Raw genomic sequence first — 20,948 nt, 5'->3', positions numbered from 1 at the left:
TGGAGGGGGCGTGTCCAGTTGTCATGGCGATTATCCGCCTTTTTCAGGACGGGTGCTCGTAAAAATAATGCGGCTTATTTTCGGAGTTTATGAACGCAATGTTTATTGAATTATCCGCATTACTCTTGGGCGGCTAATTGGAGGATAGGTTTATGAAAAGGTATGAGGTGATCACACTTTTACTGTTACCATGGTTACTGCATCTACAGAATGGAACAGCATCCCCTCTTTCATCAAATCATCAAACACTACAGATCTTTTTAATATATCTCTAAAAACTTACCTCTTTTCTAATTAGTCATTTTCTTTTTATCGCCTTTGTATATGCATATGTATTGTAATCATGTAGTTTTATATGTATGTAAATGCAGTCGCTGTGATGTAGTTTTACGAAAGTTTTACTATGGAGAGCGTATTTAATGCTAGTTATTATTATTAAAACAGATTTATAAGAAATTGTCATCAAAGGTCATTTTTTTAATAATCATGGTCATTAAATCACACTGCCCATTGTACAGCAGGCTGTATGGATAAGAAAAGACTTGTTAGGAATGAGAGTATTACAGCTATCAAAGGGTTCCATGCCATGTGCTCCTGTGACAATTGCTCCAGTAAATTCAACACACTCATGGAATGACCAACTTCAACCTTGGATTTAACATTATACCCTATCCTAAATGTAAAATAAAACCCTATTCAGCCCTAACCCTATATCTTAGGTGAAATAAAGCCTGGAGAATTGTCACCGGAGCAAATGTCATGTCACCTATCAAAGAGTGGTCATCTTGTCCTCTAGGTGCTCACAACAATGTCAACCCACTGCCTACTTGACTGGTTGGTACCTGTATAAATGGGAATGACAGAATTCAGTACTCAACTGGGTAATCAAAATTTTGACAATCGACAAACTTTGAATGTGTACATGAAATCCAGCTTTTGAGCAATTTTTGGCCCTCTGTCATTTGTGTAAATTTGGTGTAATGTTTTAACTCCATATCAGGTTGTCAAAAATTTGGTCTCAAAAGTGTGGGATGAGAAAGAAAAATGTCATAAAATGCTGTGAATGTTGCTCTAGGCATTTTAAAAGACTGTGTGAAATGTATTGGGGTTGGGGAGGGGCTCAGAAGCCCCCTCCCCTCCTCCCATTACAGTAAGTAACAATTACCCTTTCTAGTAAACATTTTATGAAGTCAATAAAAATGTTTTTGGATTATCATGTGAGTAATGGCAATCATACAAAATGCAAATATCCATTGTTTGTAAAAGTATTCATAACCTGTTTGATGACAAGATGAAATATCAAATATTTGATTATTCATTCATATTCAAATATTCATGTTCCAATTCTAATGTTTTTATGTTTGAATGGATTGAATCTATATTTTATCATTGAATGTGAATGTGTGCATGTATAAATGACAAAGAATTTATAAAGATGAAAATTGTATCAATTCATTACTAATGGAAATATGGATTGGATATATTTAATTTTCTGATGATCTTGCCAGTTCTTAACAAATTTTGTAATCTGTAATTAATACTGTCATATTTTGTGCCTTTTTTTAAAGGAAATGATGGATCTCTGTTGTATATTACTAAATCACAGTTGTATGTGATGATGGAGATGTTGCATTGATAAAAAATTAAAAAATATATATTCTAATAATAAAAAGGTGTATACAATATTCTTCAAAATCTGAGAACGATGTGATTCCATAACGTTTAGTGTGCAGTAGAAGGATTTTTGGCTATTGTTGACCCAGCTTTTTTCCTTCCTTTTTTTTTGGGGGGGGGGGGTTAGGAGCTGTTGAAAATATGCTCTTGGTTAGTGCCTTTTTTGGAGGGGGATAACTTTTTGCTTTTTTATTTTTTGCATGTCAATTTTGTGTGTGTGGAAAATGCCCTACCCCATCTAGTGAACCTTCGATCTGTCCTTGCGTTCTCCCTCTTGGTAAATAAATTGTAACTTATGAATTCCCTTTTACAAGTTCCTTTGGTTTTTCAGATGTTTGTTTCATCTGCTTTTGGAATGACACCCCTCTTTTTTGCTTTTTCGAAAAAATTCTGAATCTAACAAAACTTTGTGTGACCCATCCCATTTGTGAAATACTCGAGCCATCCCCACAACATCTCTACATTTAATAAACATAAAGATGATCTGGGGCCAGTGGCAGGAAGATTTGTCTTTAAACGCAACTCGAAAAATCAATCATGAGTACCCAATTACGTGAATTTCATTGGTTTAATTTCAGGTTGCGTTGATATGCCAGGGAAGAGTCCTCTGTACCAGAGGAGCATTTCATGCCCAATATGTGATAGGACTTTGCCGGATGTTTTGTCCCGCTAATCCTGTTTTATTGGACAGTTACCATAGCAACAGCTACTAAAAAATTAAGATTTTGTCAAATCTGACAACTTGTCTGACAACAAATTTTGATGAAATCATGAAACGATCCAAGTTTGGTCTAGATTGTATCAGAGGAGTGTTTAATGGCTAAAGAGAGAAGGGGGAATAAAAAGAGAGAAGGGGCAATAAAAAGAGAGAAGGGGGAATAAAAAGAGAGAAGGGGCAATAAAAAAAGAGAAGGGGGAATAAAAAGAGAAGGGGGAATAAAAAGAGAGAAGGGGGAATAAAAAGAGAGAAGGGGGAATAAAAAGAGAGAAGGGGGAATAAAAAGAGAGAAGGGGGAATAAAAAGAGAGAAGGGGGAATAAAAAGAGAGAAGGGGCAATAAAAAGAGAGAAGGGGGAATAAAAAGAGAGAAGGGGGAATAAAAAGAGAGAAGGGGGAATAAAAAGAGAGAAGGGGGATAAAAAGAAAGAAGGGGGAATAAAAAGAGAGAGGGGAATAAAAAGAGAGAAGGGGAATAAAAAGAGAGAAGGGGAAATAAAAAGAGAGAAGGGGGAATAAAAAGAGAGAAGGGGAAATAAAAAGAGAGAAGGGGGAATAAAAAGAGAGAAGGGGGAATAAAAAGAGAGAAGGGGGAATAAAAAGAGAGATTTGGGAATAGGAGAGAAGGAGAGAAAAAAAAGCAATAGAGCAAATAGGGGGAAAAGGAGTGGAAGATAAAGAGAGAGACATTGGAAAAGGGGGATGTAATTATATACTATTCAGCGATATATTTCTGGGGCCCGTTTCATAAAGGACTTGCAACTGTTGTAACTTTGCCATAATGGCAACTACCATGGTAACGAGGCTCAGCAGCCAATCAAAATCAAGGTTACCATGGTAGTTACCATAATTGCAAAGTTACAACAGTTGCAAGTTCTTTATGAAATGGGCCCCTGGTTTTGTTAAAAAAAGTTTTCAAATTGTTTTAACAACTTGACATCACATGTACTATAAAATCAAAGTACTATAAAATTTTATTTTTTAATATTGATTTTTTTTCTTGCTTAACCCTAAATCTCCCGGGGTATTTTGATTCTTGTCATTCCCGGGGGGGGGGCCATTATGGCCCCCCCTTAAGATCTTGGCCGCCGATCGTGCGAGCGACGCAAAAAATTGCACGCTGGTAGTGTGCGATGTAATCTACAAGGCTGTATGGTAAAATTTTCCAAAATAATGAGATTTTATTTTATATGAATTAATTATGCTAATTTATGCATAAATCATACTTTTTGCTCTAATTCACTAAATAAAGCTCCTAGAATGCTAATTTTTGGTAAAAATTTTCTTTGTAGCATTCTTAACAATCGTAATTCAAAAAAACTTTGGTTTGGAAATAAATTTCTTATGTATTTTATTGTTTTATGAATTTCTTATGTATTTCTCTGTTTTTTTACTTTTTGTTTTTTATTGTTTTTTCAATGGAAATTGTTCCAGACATAATTCTGATCATAAACAAGGCAAAATTAATTAAGTTTAATCAGTAAAAGTAGAAATAATGATACATTTATGAATTTTGGCTAAATACGCAATTTGCATTGGATTTGTACATGAAATCACGTTTATGAGCAATTTTGGGTCTGACATGCACTTGCATAATGTTGCGTAATGTCGTAACCACGTACCCGGGCGTCACAAATTTGGTCTCAAAATTTGCGAGAGACTTGAATGTAAAAAGTCAGTGAGCTGCGAGGTGAAAAAATTTCGCGCAGCAGATATATCGCGAAAATTGTTGAGGGGGGGCCATTATGGCCCCCCCCCCCGGGAGAATTAGGGTTAAAGCAGGGAGATTTTACCTTGCTTAAAGCGACATTACTTCTACAAGTGTAATCTTTCTGACTAAAGAACAGTATTGATAAACTTTCACCTACTGTCTTCCATTTTCTCTCTCTCCCTCTCTCTTTCTTTCACTTTCTCTTTTTCCCCTTCCATTCCTTTCACAACAAAACTTTAACAAGTACTGAAATGCACATATATTTTAGCAAAATATATCAAAATTTTAATTTCACATAATCATACAAAAAAGGTATACTTTTAGACAAAGGATGATCTACATTGTTTTATGGATACTAAAAACGTTATAATTAAACTGTAAATTTATTTAACAAATTATCTATTTCAATTCATAATATATGTGTGTGGTTTATATAGTCCTTCATCCAAAAGTGATTCATGATGTATAAACTCAATGGCCCATTATATTCTCAAAAGAAGTTTCAAAATTGTTCCATGGTACAACACCATGGACAATGCAAATTTTTATACATGATTACCTTTTTCATTGCATTCACTAGGAAAAGTCCAATTATAAATGCACACTTTGGGCAAATGACGCCTAATTGAAGTGCGATCATGTGAGGAAAAATGTTTTTCTACCATGCATGGAAAGATGGCAAGTCAATAACTTTTTACGAATTTATCAAAATGTGGGACATGAAACTGATCAAATCAAATAAATTTGCTCATTGAATATTCATGAGACATGCATTGAACCGAATTAATTCAAATCTTTAAAATGTTGAGAAACTTCATTATTCCTATTTTATTTTGATGAAATTTTCAGTGTTTTGTTATTTGCCTGATTTTTTTTCTCCAAGCCATGTGGTCTTACTGTCTTTACTTTTTTTTCAATTAAAGTGCTATTGTTTAATTGTTTTATGTTCATCATTTATAGGTCCTACTTTTATTGTAATGTTTATATCAAATCTATTATTTGAAGAAAAAAACCTTATCATAAGAAAAAATATTTGAAGACTGTATTAAGAGATTGATCCCTATTGATAAATCTCAACTTTTGTTTTGTTTTGCAGTAGATTAGTCTTTATAATTGTTCATTCACTTAAAAATTATAGTCTGAAAAAATATAAAGAAAACAGCATAATAAATTAATTGCAGCTGCACTATACACACATTCAAAATACGGCATTATAGAAAATAACATGATAAATTGCATCTGAGCTGAAACATCATGAAAACAGCATTTCAACATGTCTCTGCGCGCGGTGACGTGAGAAGCTCATGGAGAACTAGGCATGCAGCTAGAATTTTATAAGAACATCACGTGACATTTGCTACAAACAAAACGTCATACATGTCGCGTCGCCGAAGGCGGAGTCAGAGTGAGTCAGAGCCTGGCACAGTAGAGAGACTTGATACTTTTTCTCCGATCTTTAAAAGATAAACGAAGAAATAGTTAAATATTGCTTTGTAATGAGAAGCCTAGGGTGACTAACAACATGTTCTAAGAACCAATTTTGTGTGACATCTACCAAAACTGTCGGAGTTTCAGTGCTTTGCCTGATCGCCCAGAAAGTATTGGGACCATCGCGATTGTCGGAGGAAGCCTGGACGGCTGGAATAGGCGTGATGTTCACTGAAGTTTCGGTCGCACGTCGCACTCGAAATAAAACCCAAAGATCAATTCCAGCTAGTTCCTCTCCATCAAATGGATTTCGTTTCGACCAATTTAATTATGAAAACTTGCCTCTTTGAAGGAAACGTTTCTTCATCTTCCATTTGTTAATTTCATCACTTGAGAAAACAATGGATTATCTTGTGGAAATCTGCTCGTGCACGTCTGCTATGATGAATATGTTCGGATTCAAAATTGTTCCATTTTCTTTTGACATCAAATTGAGGACTACTTTTTTGTCAATAGTATTGTCAATATTATTTATAGGTAAGGTTTTGTTATATAAACCCAAGTAAAAGTAAGATTTCTGTTGTCTGAGTTGACAGGTGAAAGACCAGTAGGCAGTAGCGGTACTCGAGTTGTAGAGACTTAAAATGTTAAAGCAAGAAGTCTAGAAAATTTATTTAGTGTTCTATATCAGCCTAGACCATCGTCCACCTTATTTGTAAATTCTGAAGAGTGGATTCATATTTTCAATTATATACTGTAGGCATGAAGTGTACGGTAGGCCTATTTATATTTTTTCTTGATTATGTTGATACATTGGCAATGCAATGATTGCATTGTCAATGAATATCAAAGTTTACATTTGTGAATTGTCCAAAATTAGGCTTTATTAACCCTAATGACAATGCTGAGGGCATTTTAAGAAGAAAATGACTTGCTATATTTCATTTTAGGCACACCATCTGAATGTATATCTTGGAAGTCTTGGTTCACAGAAGACCGACTGAGCAGAAGCATCCATAATTCAGATAGCTACCTCTTCCTAGAATTTAATTGTTCGTCATTTGATTTAGATTGTTCTCCATGTGATGCTGGGACCTTTGCTAACTTAAGTAAGTATTGAATGTGAAAAAAAAAAATGAAAACAGAATCAAGATCCTTTTTCAAGTGCAAATTTATTTAGTGTGGGCTATTAGTAGGCCTACATACAATGGAATGAGTTTTATCAAATGTTATGATTATGTCTGGGATCCTCAATATCCATGTAGATCAAGCATGTAGCTTCATATTAAAAGTAAAAGAAAGCAAAATTTGCAACAAATATTTCATGAAAATGCTTTAAATTCAAGATTGATTACATTATAGATCTACATGTAGATCTGTTACATTGAAATCAACTCATCTTTGTGAAATCATGAAATCTTAGCTGAAGCCTGAAACTGATAATTCTGATGATAACTAACACAAACAGGTATATTTGGGATGTCCAGTGTATTAATATTGCTTGGAAAAAATATCTGACATTTAATGGAATTCTCTGCTTATTTCTTAGCAATTAGACATTTTTTCCGGGGAAAATTGCACATATTTTTTATTAAAACACTTGGGTGGTCATTTTATTCGATTCTGTTAGAACTCATGTCAAGATACATGTAATTGCCACAACTGGTATTTATCTTTAATTAAAATCAGAGAGGCAGAGATAGAAAATAAGGTGTTTTTTAGTAGACTATTTCAATTGCAGGATTAATATGAAATGAAAAAAATACAAACGTGTACATGTATGATCTTTGTATAAATAGACATGTAGTAAAAGTTTATGTTGGTAGTAGGCAAATGTATGATACCTGGGCTGGTTTGTAGTTTATTTTATTGTTTGAAATTCCAATGCAATCCAAAATAAACCTATTTTCGGGATTATTCCCACACAAGTGGCAATGTAAATTATTAAATTTGTTGTATGTCATAATCATTTACATGTACCATTCTTATTCACAATCATGAGATCAATAACGAGTTCGTGAAAATATAACTTAAAAGTTGTCTGTTAAATATAGAGTGTACATGTACCATTTGGACGAGGCCTACGTGGTTACAAGTTGTTTGTGTTAAGATAATGTAATTTTTTTCGTTTGTTTAAACTTGCTACATGTAAATAGAAAAAGTTTTTTCCTTTATTAATCAGATATCCATCTGTAGTAATGTGTAGTGATTGGAAATTAAGGGGAAGGATTCTGTACATGTATATTAATTAAACACTTCATTTGTGACCTTTGATATCAAAGTGGAAATGTTGATATATGTGGGAATGAAAGGATTCTGTATATTAATTAAACACTTCATTTGTGACCTTTGATATCAAAGTGGAAATGTTGATATATGTGGGAATGAAAGGATTCTGTATATTAATTAAACACTTCATTTGTGACCTTTGATATCAAAGTGGAAATGTTAATATATGTGGGAATGAAAGGATTCTGTATATTAATTAAACACTTCATTTGTGACCTTTGATATCAAAGTGGAAATGTTGATATGTGGGAATGAAAGATAATAAATAAACCAGTTATTTTTTTTATTTGATATCAGGTTTTCTACATGGTGATTGAGATTTATCTTCATACCTCTCATTTTATACTGATATGTAAATGCTCTGTTTTTTTTGTCTTAACTTTGTTATTTTTCTCTCCTTTTTCTTTGTCCTTATTTTTTTCTTATGGTATAAAGCTCTTTTCCACTTCAAATAATTTATTCATCTTCTCATTGTATAATTTCCTGTTAACTACAGTATAGTGATATCTTATTGAGTGCACACACTGTCCAGAGACGCTCAAGATGCTAGCACAGCAACAGTTCCTTTTGGACATAAATATTTTATAAACAACTGCAAAATATAGAATATATAAATAAAGTTGACAAAGAAATCTTAAATATGGCAGATTCTACATATGATTGCCCTTTAATAAAGCTGGATTTTTACTTCTGTTTCTCCACCTCATCCCTCCTCTTCTCTCCTCTTCTTTCTTCTTCCTCTATCCGGCCATTCTTCTTCAATGTTATGTGTTTCAGTATTTAATCACATGTTGATTTCGAAAAGGCTACATGACCCATTCACAATGCACCTTCTAAGAAAACAAAAAAAATTGTTTTGCGAACATTGAACAATGCCTGACTATAGAAAGACTATTAGGACAATCAATCCAAATCTTAGACTTATAGGTGTTTGGATTGTTATATGAGCAACCTTGATCCAAAAAAGATTTTCTCCTCCAAACATTGATCTTTGACCTGTGCCAATAAATCTGAATTTGATAAAGGTTATTTTCTGTATGACTTTACTGATAGTTCACTACACTAGGTAAACATATATGTTTACCTACTTTCCTGTAGTTTGTTTGTACTACGCAGAGATCCATACAAAATATGAGCTACATGTAATTTGTAATGTATACCATGTATATCATTGAAGATGTACAGTCCATGAGTGGAAAGTACTAGTAATCTATATGTATTTGAATCAATGTGGAGTCAGTAGCCTGACAGGATGAGTGAGTTCTTTTTGTCTATGGAACCGCACTTTATCACCTTGTACCAAAGTTGGTTGAATACATGAAACTATTACATTGTCTCCCGGGGGGCCACTTACATTAACGAGTGGATACCATGCGCGACCCAAAAAACATATAAAAAGGATGTCTTTTTAAAGATAGGGTTCACGGTAAGTACGTAACGTGATAAGGGTGTCAAAAACACAAAAATATTGAAAAAAGGGTATCTATTTCGGTTGGAAAAATATATGTGTTTAGAGTCAAATATGCGGGAATGATATCAAAATCAAAATGTTTTATAAAGGATGTCCTTTTTGCCCCAACACTACGTATTTAGAGTCTGATTTGCGTGAGGTGTGGAGGGTGGGGTCGTACCAAACCAAAATAATGGTGTATAAGGGTAAAACCGACAACCGACGGACCCCTTACAAAACAATAAAATATCTCTGTACTTGTTTAGGGGTTCTTTTCAGGGAATACATGTACTTACTAAGAGTATCGTTTTGTTTCCAATACTTGTTTAGGGTGCATTTTCAGAATATGGAAAATACATCGCTGTACTTGTTAAGTGGCTCAGTTCTGGGAATACTTGCCAATAGTATTTGTTTCCAATATTTAATGGTAGGGTTTCACACACCAATACTTGTTAAGGGGTACATTTTCAGAATATGGAAAATACACGTTTAGGGTGCTTTTCATGACCCTGTGGTCACGCATGGTATCCACTCGTCAAGGGAAGTGCCCCCCCCCCCCCCCCCCCCCGGGTATTGGCTTCATGCTAAAAAGCAGAATAAAGTATAAAGAAATTTGTCTTAATCTACTACAGTGTGTTTTGGATACAGTCATTTACATGATGTATCACAAGTAGTATTTACTCAGAAAAGATCTGTGGATACATGTAGTTTAATGAAAATGGTACTTTGAGATGCCTGTTTAAAACTCCAGTAAAGTGTAGATTTCCAAATTGTGACCATTGGCTCCAGCTTACACATGTAATTGTACGTACGGTAATCTAGAAAATGCGGGGGCTGCGGAATCGGGGAGGGGGGGGGGCCGGGCTTGAGCCCCCTTTTTTCAAAACCGTGTACAAAAACGTAAAGTTAGCCATATGATTGTGATTTTTGCATGGGCACCCCCCCCCCCCACTTTTAAAACCGTTCCATGGCCCCTGAAATGTACTTGCATGAAATATATTTGTAAGGAGAAGGCTTACATTAGTTATGTAAACAATATCGTATGTTATAGAATAACACTCGGTTGGTCCTAATCAGACAGACACGCAACTGAAGGAATTGTACACTAAGAACATGGCAGTAGTACATTTATGATACAGGTGATTCAGATTGATTTTTAGGTGAAGCAAAGTCTGTCTTACAGAGGTACATACATGGCGGTTGCAGCAAAAAATTATTTCATAAGAAAGTCTTTTAAATCAAGGTTAATTGTCAGAATGTTATCATAAATCTAGATCTGGTGCATTAATGTAAACTAAGCATAAAAATTAGGCATTAATAGAATCATGAAATCATATCCCTAATCGATAATTCTGATGTTCACTAACACAGAAAAGCATATGTGGGACAGTGTAATAATATTGTATCGAAAAATACCTGACATTTGATGGAATTTGGTGCTTATTTTGCTCATTACTCAGCAATTACGCATTTTCTTCCAGAGTTATTTGGCACATATTTTATTTACATAAGTATACAAACACTTTGATGGTCATTTCATTGGATTCTGTTCGAACTCATTTTGAGACAGTTAGCACAACTTTTATTTATCTTTAATTCTTCTTTCATCTTGAAAGTTAAAACTTCATCATTAAATTACTTTCTGCTTACATGTATCTTTTATATAGCAAACAAGGATTGTGCCTGTTGCAGTGTGAACGGTGATTGCGCCCATGAACAACTGTGCATCGAGTGTTCCGAGGGAGAATACCAGCCAGTCCAGGGGCAGACTGAGTGCCTTTTATGCCCCAATGGGACAATATCAAACACGACATCGGCGCAAAAGTGCCTGCCATGCGCCAAAGGAACAGTGCAGCCTGTGGAAGGCCAGACAGCGTGCGAGGAGTGTGAACCGGGTTTTTTTGCAAACAGGACTGGGTTGTGGGATTGTTATCCCTGTGCGAATGGGACTTTTTCTAATGTTACTGCCAGCCACAACTGTACAAAATGTCCGCCTGGACATTATCAACCTGACAAAGCGGCCACGGGATGTGAGATATGCGAGCCAGGATCAGCAGCTCTGTGAGTTCAAATACTGTCTACTGGAATCAAATGTTATATATAAAGTCCATGTGCATTGTAATTTGAAGGAGTTCACAAAAGTTTCAGAATTAAAGTTATTTTTCAGAATGTGTAGGGATTCAAAAATTAAAATTGTAATAAGAACCCCCCCCCAAAAAAAAAAACGTGTAGATCTATGTACATGTGGGATTGAATTTATGCATATATCTTTAGCCAAGTCCACCCCAAGAAAAAGTTGATTTGAATAAAGAGAGAAAATCAAATGAGCATAACACTGAAAATTTCATCAAAGTCGGATGTGAAATAGGAAAGTTGTGACATTTTTAATTTTCTCATAATTTCACAAAACAGTTATATTCACATCCTTGTTGGTATGCAAATGAGAGGACTGATGACATCACTCACTATTTTTTTGTATTTTATTATATGATACAAGTGTACGAAGTATTTTGAATTTTCTCCCCATTTTCCTTTGAAACAAAGTATTATTCCTCCCTGAACATTCGGAATTAGTATTGCTATAACATTTGGTTCAGTAAAGTTGGTCAGTAAAAAAATTGAAATGTATATAATTCAATCAATAAAAAACTCTATAAAAAGTGGGAGGACATCATTGACTGTCTGATTTGTGTCACTGATTCGTTCATATAACTGTTATATGAAATATAAGCGAAACTGTAAAATGTAATAACTTTCTTATTCTACATCTGATTTTGATGACATTTTCAGCGTTATGCTTGTTTGATTGTTCTCTATTGATTCAAATCAACATTTTTATGGGGTGAACTTGACCTCAAAGCACAAAAACAACTGTAAATATGTAGGATTTTTAGAATAAAGTTTGATGATGTTTTATATATTATTAATTGCAATTTTCAGTGACAGAATTTTTGTCAAATTCTTCATGTACATGTGACTTGTCTATATTCTGTAGATCTGCTGGAAGTCTGAAATGTGACATCTGTGAAGCGGGCACCTTCTCCAATAAATCTGGAAGTCCTTACTGTTCACCTTGTCCCCCAGGTAAGCTAATAGTTTAAATACTCATAATTTGCCTTTTGATTTGTTTTTTATGTTCGCTGAATTTTATCTTCTTCAGGATGGTAAAGTTTTACTATGCAAGAGCTTGTAAGCCCGACCAGGGCGCCTCGTACTTCGGCGGTGACTTAGCGACCCTTTGCTATTTTTCAGAATATTTTTTTAGAGGGGAATATCATGCCTGATTTAATGACCAAGATGTCATATCGGCAGGACTTCAAGTTTGAAATATGATTATTACCATTCATATAAATATCATGTTTCGACTGAAACTGAAAATTGATTATAGATACATGTTGATAGGTATGGACAGTATTTGAAGAATTTTCAACAACTACATTTAGCAAGTTTATGGTGAATGTATTAAAGATGTCGAAAAACATTTTAATCAGGCATACAAGTACATCAACCTAACAGGTCCTATGTATACAAGTATGTTACAATTTATCTAAAAATAAGTCATCAGGGAATGTTTTCTTGAATGAAGCAAAAGAGATATTTATGATTTAGTCATTAAAATTTTCAGATTCGGCTCGCCTGAATTAGTAAATCTGCCAAAACTATTTAATATGCAATACAGAAATGAAACTGTTCCTGAATATAAGCTATTGAGACAAAAAAATATTCTTGGACTATTGAAAGTTTTGATAAGGATAGTAAGCGGACTTCATGTTTGAGTGGATGTGAAATTCTACGATTTAATCACCGGTACATACATAAATTTATTCCACAGGGAAGGTTGCTGCCGAGTCAGGCATGGTGAATTGTACAAGCTGTCCGATTGGTCAGTTTCAACCCTCAGCCGGCCAATCAGGATGCATGGAATGTTTCCAAGGGGCCTACTGCAACCATACAGGATGTACTGTGTAAGTTTTGACAAATGTTTTTTTAAATTTGACTCTGAAAACAAGGTATAATTTGCAACACTGCATCATATTTATTTGTATCATAGACAAGAACCCTTACTGTTATCTTGGTACATGATATAGTATCTTATAATTTGAGCAATTAAAATGTTGCTCATCTGAGCTCTTTCTATATCTGTGTTTTTCAATGAATGAATTATTAAATAGATAAATAAATGGATAAGTAAGTAAATAAGTAAATAAATAAATTAATATATAAGTAAATAGATAAATAAATGAATTAATTAATTAATTCATATAGTAATTATAATAGAAATAACAATAATAATTAGAATAATAATGATATTAAAGTGAAACAAGATTGAAGAAAGCAAAATAATACAATTTCAAAAAGAAAGTTGTAAACCAATATACAAATGTGAAGAAGAAAAAACAAACAGGAATTAAATTATGTGCAATTTATGTTTTTTTTTCTTTTTTCACTGTTATTTCAATGGCAATCCAGCCTTTGAGCTGCAATAATTGAATAAATACATCTTGAATCTTGAATCATGTAAAAAAAAAAGTAAAGTAACCTCATACAAACAAAAAATTGTTTCCACTTATATGTGATTGAAATCATTTATCCAGTGATTATTCTGAATGCAAAGTTTATTGCAACTGCAATATAATATGTAGGCCTATAATTAGTATTGTTTGTGAGGAATATGAGAATATGAAGTTTTCACATGTATTTAGGTTGAATTTATTGTTATGCAAAACTGCTGTACATTACTCATACATGTAGATCTTGTAATAAAGAGGGGAAGTGCTATATCACAAATTTTGGTGAATCTCACCTTCAAGGAAAGAAAACAAAAGATAGTTTTAGGAATGTATTTATTATAGTAGTTAGATAGGAAGGCACTGTCAGGCACATGATTTACTGACAGGAAATCTCTCAAAATCCTCATGCTCATTGTCTAGCTGGTTGCAACTTGATTTATATTACAATTATTAAGGGGAAGGCTTTATGTCTGACATGTGTCGTATTACTATTCATGCTCTTCTTGTCAAAGCATGCACATGTGATTATCAAAACTAAGAGTTAGGCCCTGTACAAGAAAATCTTAGCAAATTAAAATTCAGTAAAGATTAAAAACACATGTATAAGGTTAATATAAGATGCTAAAGAGATATAGGCACTTTAGATGGGAACATTTCATGAAAGGACTTGTCAAACGTTTTATCCGACAGTTACCATAATGACAGTGCCTCTCGGCTAATCAGAATCAAGGAAAGTTGTCAGATCTGACAACTTGTCGGACAAAAACTGTTGATGAACATATTTTTATTTGGTCATACAAAAACATGGGTGGTAATTTTACTATATTGTTCAAACTCATTTTGAGATCGTTACCACAACTGGTATTTATCTTTTAAGGTAATACTTTTGCAGTATCTCTACATCTTGTTAGCCAAACATGACACTTTGAATTATGATCAGAAATACATGTAGGAAAATGCAAACTAAGTTCATTTCCATTTTCAAAGCAGTATGTTATATTGTTCCTGCATACATGTATTATCAATGATGGCTAACTCATCTAGATTGGCAATGCATAAAGAAGTCACTATTTTGATTATGCAAATTGGCAATGATTTAATTAATTTTATGATTTATTTTCACAATTATTTATTCTGACGCATGCTACATGTATTCACTTTTTCATGTAAGAGCATGAAAGGAAAAAAAAATCAATTTTGCCAATTTGAGGATTGGAAGGAGATCAAGTTGTGTCCTATTTCCTTGATATGCTTTGTTTGAATGCTAATTATTGAGATCAGGAAGCATGCAAGGATGTCAATGCAAAACAAATGATAGAAAGCACAAGCATATACGATATCAACTCTAAAAATCAAAATTATGTGTGCATGTACATTCCATCACTTACGCTTACTCATTTTACTATATAGATTTGAATAAATAGTGATTAGGTTTTATGTACAACGCTATTCAGCCTACATTGTACATGTATTACTCTGCAAGTGTGTATACTGTACATCTCACTAAATTGTAAAAAGTACTGCATGTTGCTTTCAAGTGGATATGGATGATAATGGAGAAAAAAATTGTGGCTATGACCAAAGAGCCCTTCAAAATTTTCATGCTTTTTCATATTTGGTTCTAAATTAAGGACGTACTAATAATTTCTGAAATAACATCATTTGAAATGTGAATTATAATGATTATACTACTGCAACCAAAATTATAGTGCAGTATAAATTAGACTCATTTGGATACCTCCCCCCCCCCATTAAAAGCTGTTTTGGTTTCATACATTATAGTTAACTGATACCTGGTCATATGGTAAATTGCTTTTTATCACTGCTTTCAGCCAGATGAGTATCCACCCCCCTAAAAAATCATATCAGAGCAGGCCCGGAGTAAAGGGGGGGAGGGGGGCTTACTGATTGCCCAATAATGAATATATGCATGTCAAGAAAAATGCATATGAAATGGAGTAGATTTTGTTATCATTTAGAATGTCATGACCAAACAAAAGCGGCAGTAATATAAAGATGTATCTGGTTTAGTCCCTGTGTAATAGTGTATTTATTTGAGTTTAATAATCCCTCAAACTGAACCGAGTACAAAGTTCTGATTCTTAGCTGAATCAAATTGTTTTAAACGGTTCTGAATTTTTCTCATTTCCTATAGTAATTTTAATGATGGATTTATTTTACATCCAGATACATACATGTAGAAGGACATCTGACCTCCCCCTCTCTGTTTAATTCAGGGTGAAACGAATATGAAATGCTCTGTGATCCAGTGCCAAATCCTCTCTGTATAGTGCTCAAGGCATATGAAGAGCTAAGAGTTTTGAGAAGATTTTCAAGAGTCTTGAAAAAGGTACATTTTTTAATGTCTTCAGGAAGGCTATTCCACAAAGTGGGGCATGCATAAGCAGTTTTTGAAACTGTTGGACCTTTTTGGAATGTTTTAGCAGAGAGCCTCTTTAACAGTTATCTTCTGTTCTCCTTTTCCTCTCATCTTCTTCCTCTTATTTCCTGTCTTTCTTTCTGTGTCTTTTTGTGTACTGTCTCTCCCTCTGTCTCTCTCTCTCTCCCTTTGCATGTATTTGCAGGTGTGAGGAGTGTCCAGCTGGTATGGAAGCCAAGCATACCGGAGCAGAAAACTGCACTCTATGTGATCCTGGTTACAGCAAGCCCCTTGCTTCTAACTCACTCTGCATTCAATGTCCCGAGGGATTTTACCAGACTCGGTGGGGACAGACCGCCTGCATCCAATGCCCAGCGAATTACTATTGCACTGTGAGTTGTTTTTTTATTCCTTTTATTCATTTCTTGTCCTCTGTCTTTACTTACGGAGGCACGAGAGCTCAGTTGGTAGAGCGGGGGTTTCGGATTACGGTGACCTGGGTTCGAAACTCACTTGGTGCGCTAGTGCCCTTTGGTATGGCATTATTCCTTAGTAATTACCAGGTCCCTCTGAAAGGAGCTAAAGCCTTTAGTTCTCTGGTTGCTTGCTCACCAGCATTCATACTTTCTTTCCAATTAGATAAAAAATCACCACTATTTACCATTTACTTTAGATAAATCAAGAAAATAATGCCCAGATAATTTTCATTGCATCATTAGTTTTTGTCTCACCTGCGAAGCAAAGTGAGACTATAGGCGCCGCTTTTCCGACGGCGGCGGCGGCGTCAACATCAAATCTTAACCTGAGGGTAAAGTTTTGAAATGACGTCATAACTTAGAAGTATATGGACCTGGTTAATAAAACTTGGCCATAAGGTTAATCAAGTATTACTGAGCATCCTATTAGAGTTTCATGTCACATGACCAAGGTCAAAGGTCATTTAGGGTCAATAAACTTAGACCATGTTGGAGGAATCAACATCGAAATCTTAACCCGAGGTTAAGTTTTTGAAATGTCATCATAACTTAGAAAATATATGGACCTAGTTCATGAAACTTGGACATAAGGTTAATCAAGTATCACTGAACATCCTACATGAGGTTCATGTCACATGACCAAGGTCAAAGGTCATTTAGGGTCAATGAACTTTGGCCAAATTGGGGATATCTGTTGATTTCCCCTCATAACTTTGAAAGTTTATGGATCTGATTCATGAAACTTGGACATAATAGTAATCAAGCATCACTGAAAATTTTGTGCAAGTTTGAGGTCTCATGATTAAGTTCAAAGGTCATTTAGGGTCAATGAACTTTGGCCGAATCGGGGGTATCTGTTGAATTACCATCATAACTTTGAAAGTTTATTGGTCTAGTTCATTAAACTTGGACATTAGAGTAATCAAGTATCACTGAACATCCTGTGCGCGTTTCAGGTCACATGGCCAAGGTCAAAGGTCAATGAACTTTGGCCAAATTGGGTGTATCTGTTGAATTACCATCATAACTTTGAAAGTTTATTGGTCTAGTTCATTAAACTTGGACATTAGAGTAATTAAGTATCACTGAACATCCTGTGCGCGTTTCAGGTCACATGGCCAAGGTCAAAGGTCAATGAACTTTGGCCGAATTGGGTGTATCTGTTGAATTACCATCATAACTTTGAAAGTTTATGGATCTGATTCATGAAACTTGTACATAAGAGTAATCAAGTATCACTGAACATCCTGTTTGAGTTTCAGGTCACATGATCAAGGTCAAAGGTCATGTAAGGTCAATGAACTTTGGCCATGTTGGGGTTTTTTGTTGAATAACCATCATATCTCTGTAAGTTTATTGGTCTAGTTCATAAAAAGTGGACATAAGAGTAACCATGTATCACTGAACATCTTGTGCGAGTTAGAGTAGTATTCAAAGTCAGCAATGCTGCTATATTGAACCACGTGATGCAGGTGAGATGGCCAGAGGCATTCCACTTGTTCACAGTATCATTTGTGATATTACAAAGTGATACGATGAACATTCTTTTGCGTTTGCCTTTGTTACATTGTAGAATGGATTCCCTGAGATATCAAAGTAACTAGTTCAATGCGTCACTCATTATTTTTTTTATCACTAGACCCTCGCTGTATTACTGTTCAGTGTTTGTTTGAAAAAAAATTGATAGTGATACCAGGATTTGCCACAGAATTTCTGGAAATTTGGGATTCTGTTACAGAAAAAAAAATGGAGATGTTGAAACGCTGGTTCAATTCACATTGATTCATTTCAGTTCAGTTTTATTTCAGTTCAACTTCATTCAATTCAATCCAGTCCAGTACAATTTAATTCAATACTTTTCAATTCCATTGGTATATCTTGCAGTGCTTCTCCTGTCCCCCAGTGCCTTGTCCAGATGGAGCCTTCTGCCCAGCAGGGAGCTATGTACCTTCTTACTTGACCTGCCTGCCTCTCTTTAGCAAGAAAAATATGGTGAGACTTTTATATACTTTGCCACCAAAACTTTTTATTCTGATCCCCAAAATTCAAACAGAATTCATGAGAAAACATGAAATGTTCTGCTTATTTATGCACCCTTTTTTGTCCATTGGTATCTTTAAGCGGATGTTTAAAGATGAATTCCAGTTTTGGTAACGATCTGAAAATGACTTTTTACAGAATCTAATATAATGACCACCCAAGTGTCTGTTTGTATGAATAAAAAATATGTGCCAAAGGATTCTGGAGGAAATTGTGTAATTGCAGAGAAATCAGCAATATAAGCGCGGATTCGGTCTCCTCCGTCGGGTCTTTATTCCAGCAATAATAATACACTGTCCCACGTGTGCCTATCTGTGCTGGTTATCTTCAGTGTGAACATTTTTCAGCGTAGATTTCAAGATTTCATTAAGTTCAGTTTATGTAACTGTACCAGATCTAGATCCTCAATGATATACTGACAATTAAGCCTGGTTTTACAGACTCTCATGAAATCAGTCTTTACTGCAACTTCTGGAATTTCTCTTTAACAATGCTTGAATGAAGATAATTACTCAATGATCCTTACATTTGCAATATCTGATGGAAAACTGTTTTCAGTAAATTAGGAAATTACTTATATTCGAAAGAAAGTAAAGTGGTATTAAAGGTAGAGGTGTTGCGGCTTAGTCGATAAATCTCTGGACTTTGAACCACAAGAAGATCCGGTGTTCAAATCTCACCACAGCACTCGTGTCCTTTGGCAAGACGTTTATTGACATTTGCTACTCTTCACCCAGGTGTAGTAAGTGGGTACTCAGTTGGAGGGAATTCCTTGAATTCTCAAATTCCATTCAGGGTAGCCGTGCATAAGCTCGGGTGATAGTATGCAGAGCATGGAAACATTTGTATTAATGCGCTATATATATGTTGCATGTTATTATTATTGTTAAAGCAAAGGGAATGACATTTTTTTTAAATAAAGTTTTATACATATTACCTTTACACATAATGTATTAAAAAAGAAAATTACATGTGTCAAAGAGGAAAGGAAATAGCTGAAATGAAATTTAATGGAACAGCTTTTCTCAAGATACTATCGCAGGTATTTAACATTGAGGTGTGGATACAATTTTTTGTATTGCAATCAAGATCACAATGTTTCCTGTTATTTTTTGATATTGAAAAGACACTTACAATATCGCTAATGTATTTTTTTTTCTCATTTCTTTTTCAACAGGCTTGTGTGCCCACTCCTAGTTTTTATGTTGTGATTGCACTTATTGTATTAGTATGTGGCTTTTCTGTTGTCTTCCTGATGAGTCGATACCGAGCCAGGCAGAGGTACTTCAAGGTCAGAACTGCCGAGTCAGACAGGCTCCTGTCTTCTACCAGATCTGAAGAGGAACCTGTCTATGAAGGTTTCTAGAAGGCTCCTACCTGGAACCTTCAGGATGATCGATATCCTTGAGGACCTTGACAACACTTCTTCCAATACCATGAAAAATAAAGGCTCTTGTTCCGTTTGGGACCCGTTACACTTCTGAAGATGAACTCGTCTGCCAAGGCTTCTAGAAGGTACCTACTTGGAAATGAGGGTTTGATCGACATCCTTGACCAAAATTCTTCTAATATGGTGGAATGGTTAATATATGGAAGGTGTTTGATCTGGAGAAGAACCTATCTTGGCTATCCATCAAGGATTCTAGAAGATATCTACTTGGAACCTCGAGGATGATTGATGTCCTTGACAACAGCAGTACTTCCAATAGGGTGCAACTAGGTTAATACTAGCAAGGCATGTGATCTGAAGAGACACCGGTCTATCAACAATTCTAGGAGGTTCCTATGTGGATCCTAGCTCTAGGATGATTGATGTCCTTGATAACGGTTCTTCCGATAGGATGCAAAGGCTGGTGTTCCTTTGGAGATTTGTATTCCAGACTTCCAATGGAACAAACCAGGAAAGACAAGATTCAAGAGTTGCTCCATGTAAATTTGAAGTCATATTAAATGTACAACTAGAACTTTGAAGCATGTGGTGAGGTACTTTTACAAGACAGTGTGCCCAAGTCAGCTGATTGTACTGTCACAAACCTCTTGCAACAAAAAAACTTGATATCGCTCTTATGGTGGAGTAAGGACTTCTTATTTGTTCATCCTTCTCTCAGTCATAGGTAACATTGTTTTATGTGTGAAAGGTCCTACTTGAGATGACTTTTCCTACCTTTTCATCAAAGTTTAATGGCATCAGTGTACTTGCCAATCTTAGGATTTGTGATTTATCATTGTCCTTGTGAAGACTTCTAGATTAGTTTAAGATTTGTATATGGTC

At 34.9% G+C, this 20,948-nt stretch overlaps 1 protein-coding gene across 1 annotated transcript; it reads left to right on the top strand.

Moving 5' to 3' along the window:
• Positions 1 to 5,508: 5,508 nt before the first annotated feature.
• On the top strand, positions 5,509 to 20,913 carry LOC121425327 (sushi, von Willebrand factor type A, EGF and pentraxin domain-containing protein 1-like). Its single transcript, XM_041621357.1, has 8 exons — positions 5,509 to 6,067; positions 6,481 to 6,639; positions 10,937 to 11,330; positions 12,265 to 12,353; positions 13,102 to 13,234; positions 16,366 to 16,552; positions 18,521 to 18,628; positions 19,854 to 20,913. Exons 1-8 carry the CDS (start codon positions 5,932 to 5,934, stop codon positions 20,040 to 20,042), a joined length of 1,395 nt encoding a protein of 464 aa, XP_041477291.1. The 5' UTR covers positions 5,509 to 5,931; the 3' UTR covers positions 20,043 to 20,913.
• The last annotated feature ends 35 nt before the right edge of the window (positions 20,914 to 20,948 follow it).

The sequence above is a fragment of the Lytechinus variegatus genome, chromosome 12, assembly GCF_018143015.1.
Source record: "Lytechinus variegatus isolate NC3 chromosome 12, Lvar_3.0, whole genome shotgun sequence".
Lineage (NCBI taxonomy): Eukaryota > Metazoa > Echinodermata > Echinoidea > Temnopleuroida > Toxopneustidae > Lytechinus > Lytechinus variegatus.
This window is presented reverse-complemented; position numbering and strand designations above follow the sequence as displayed.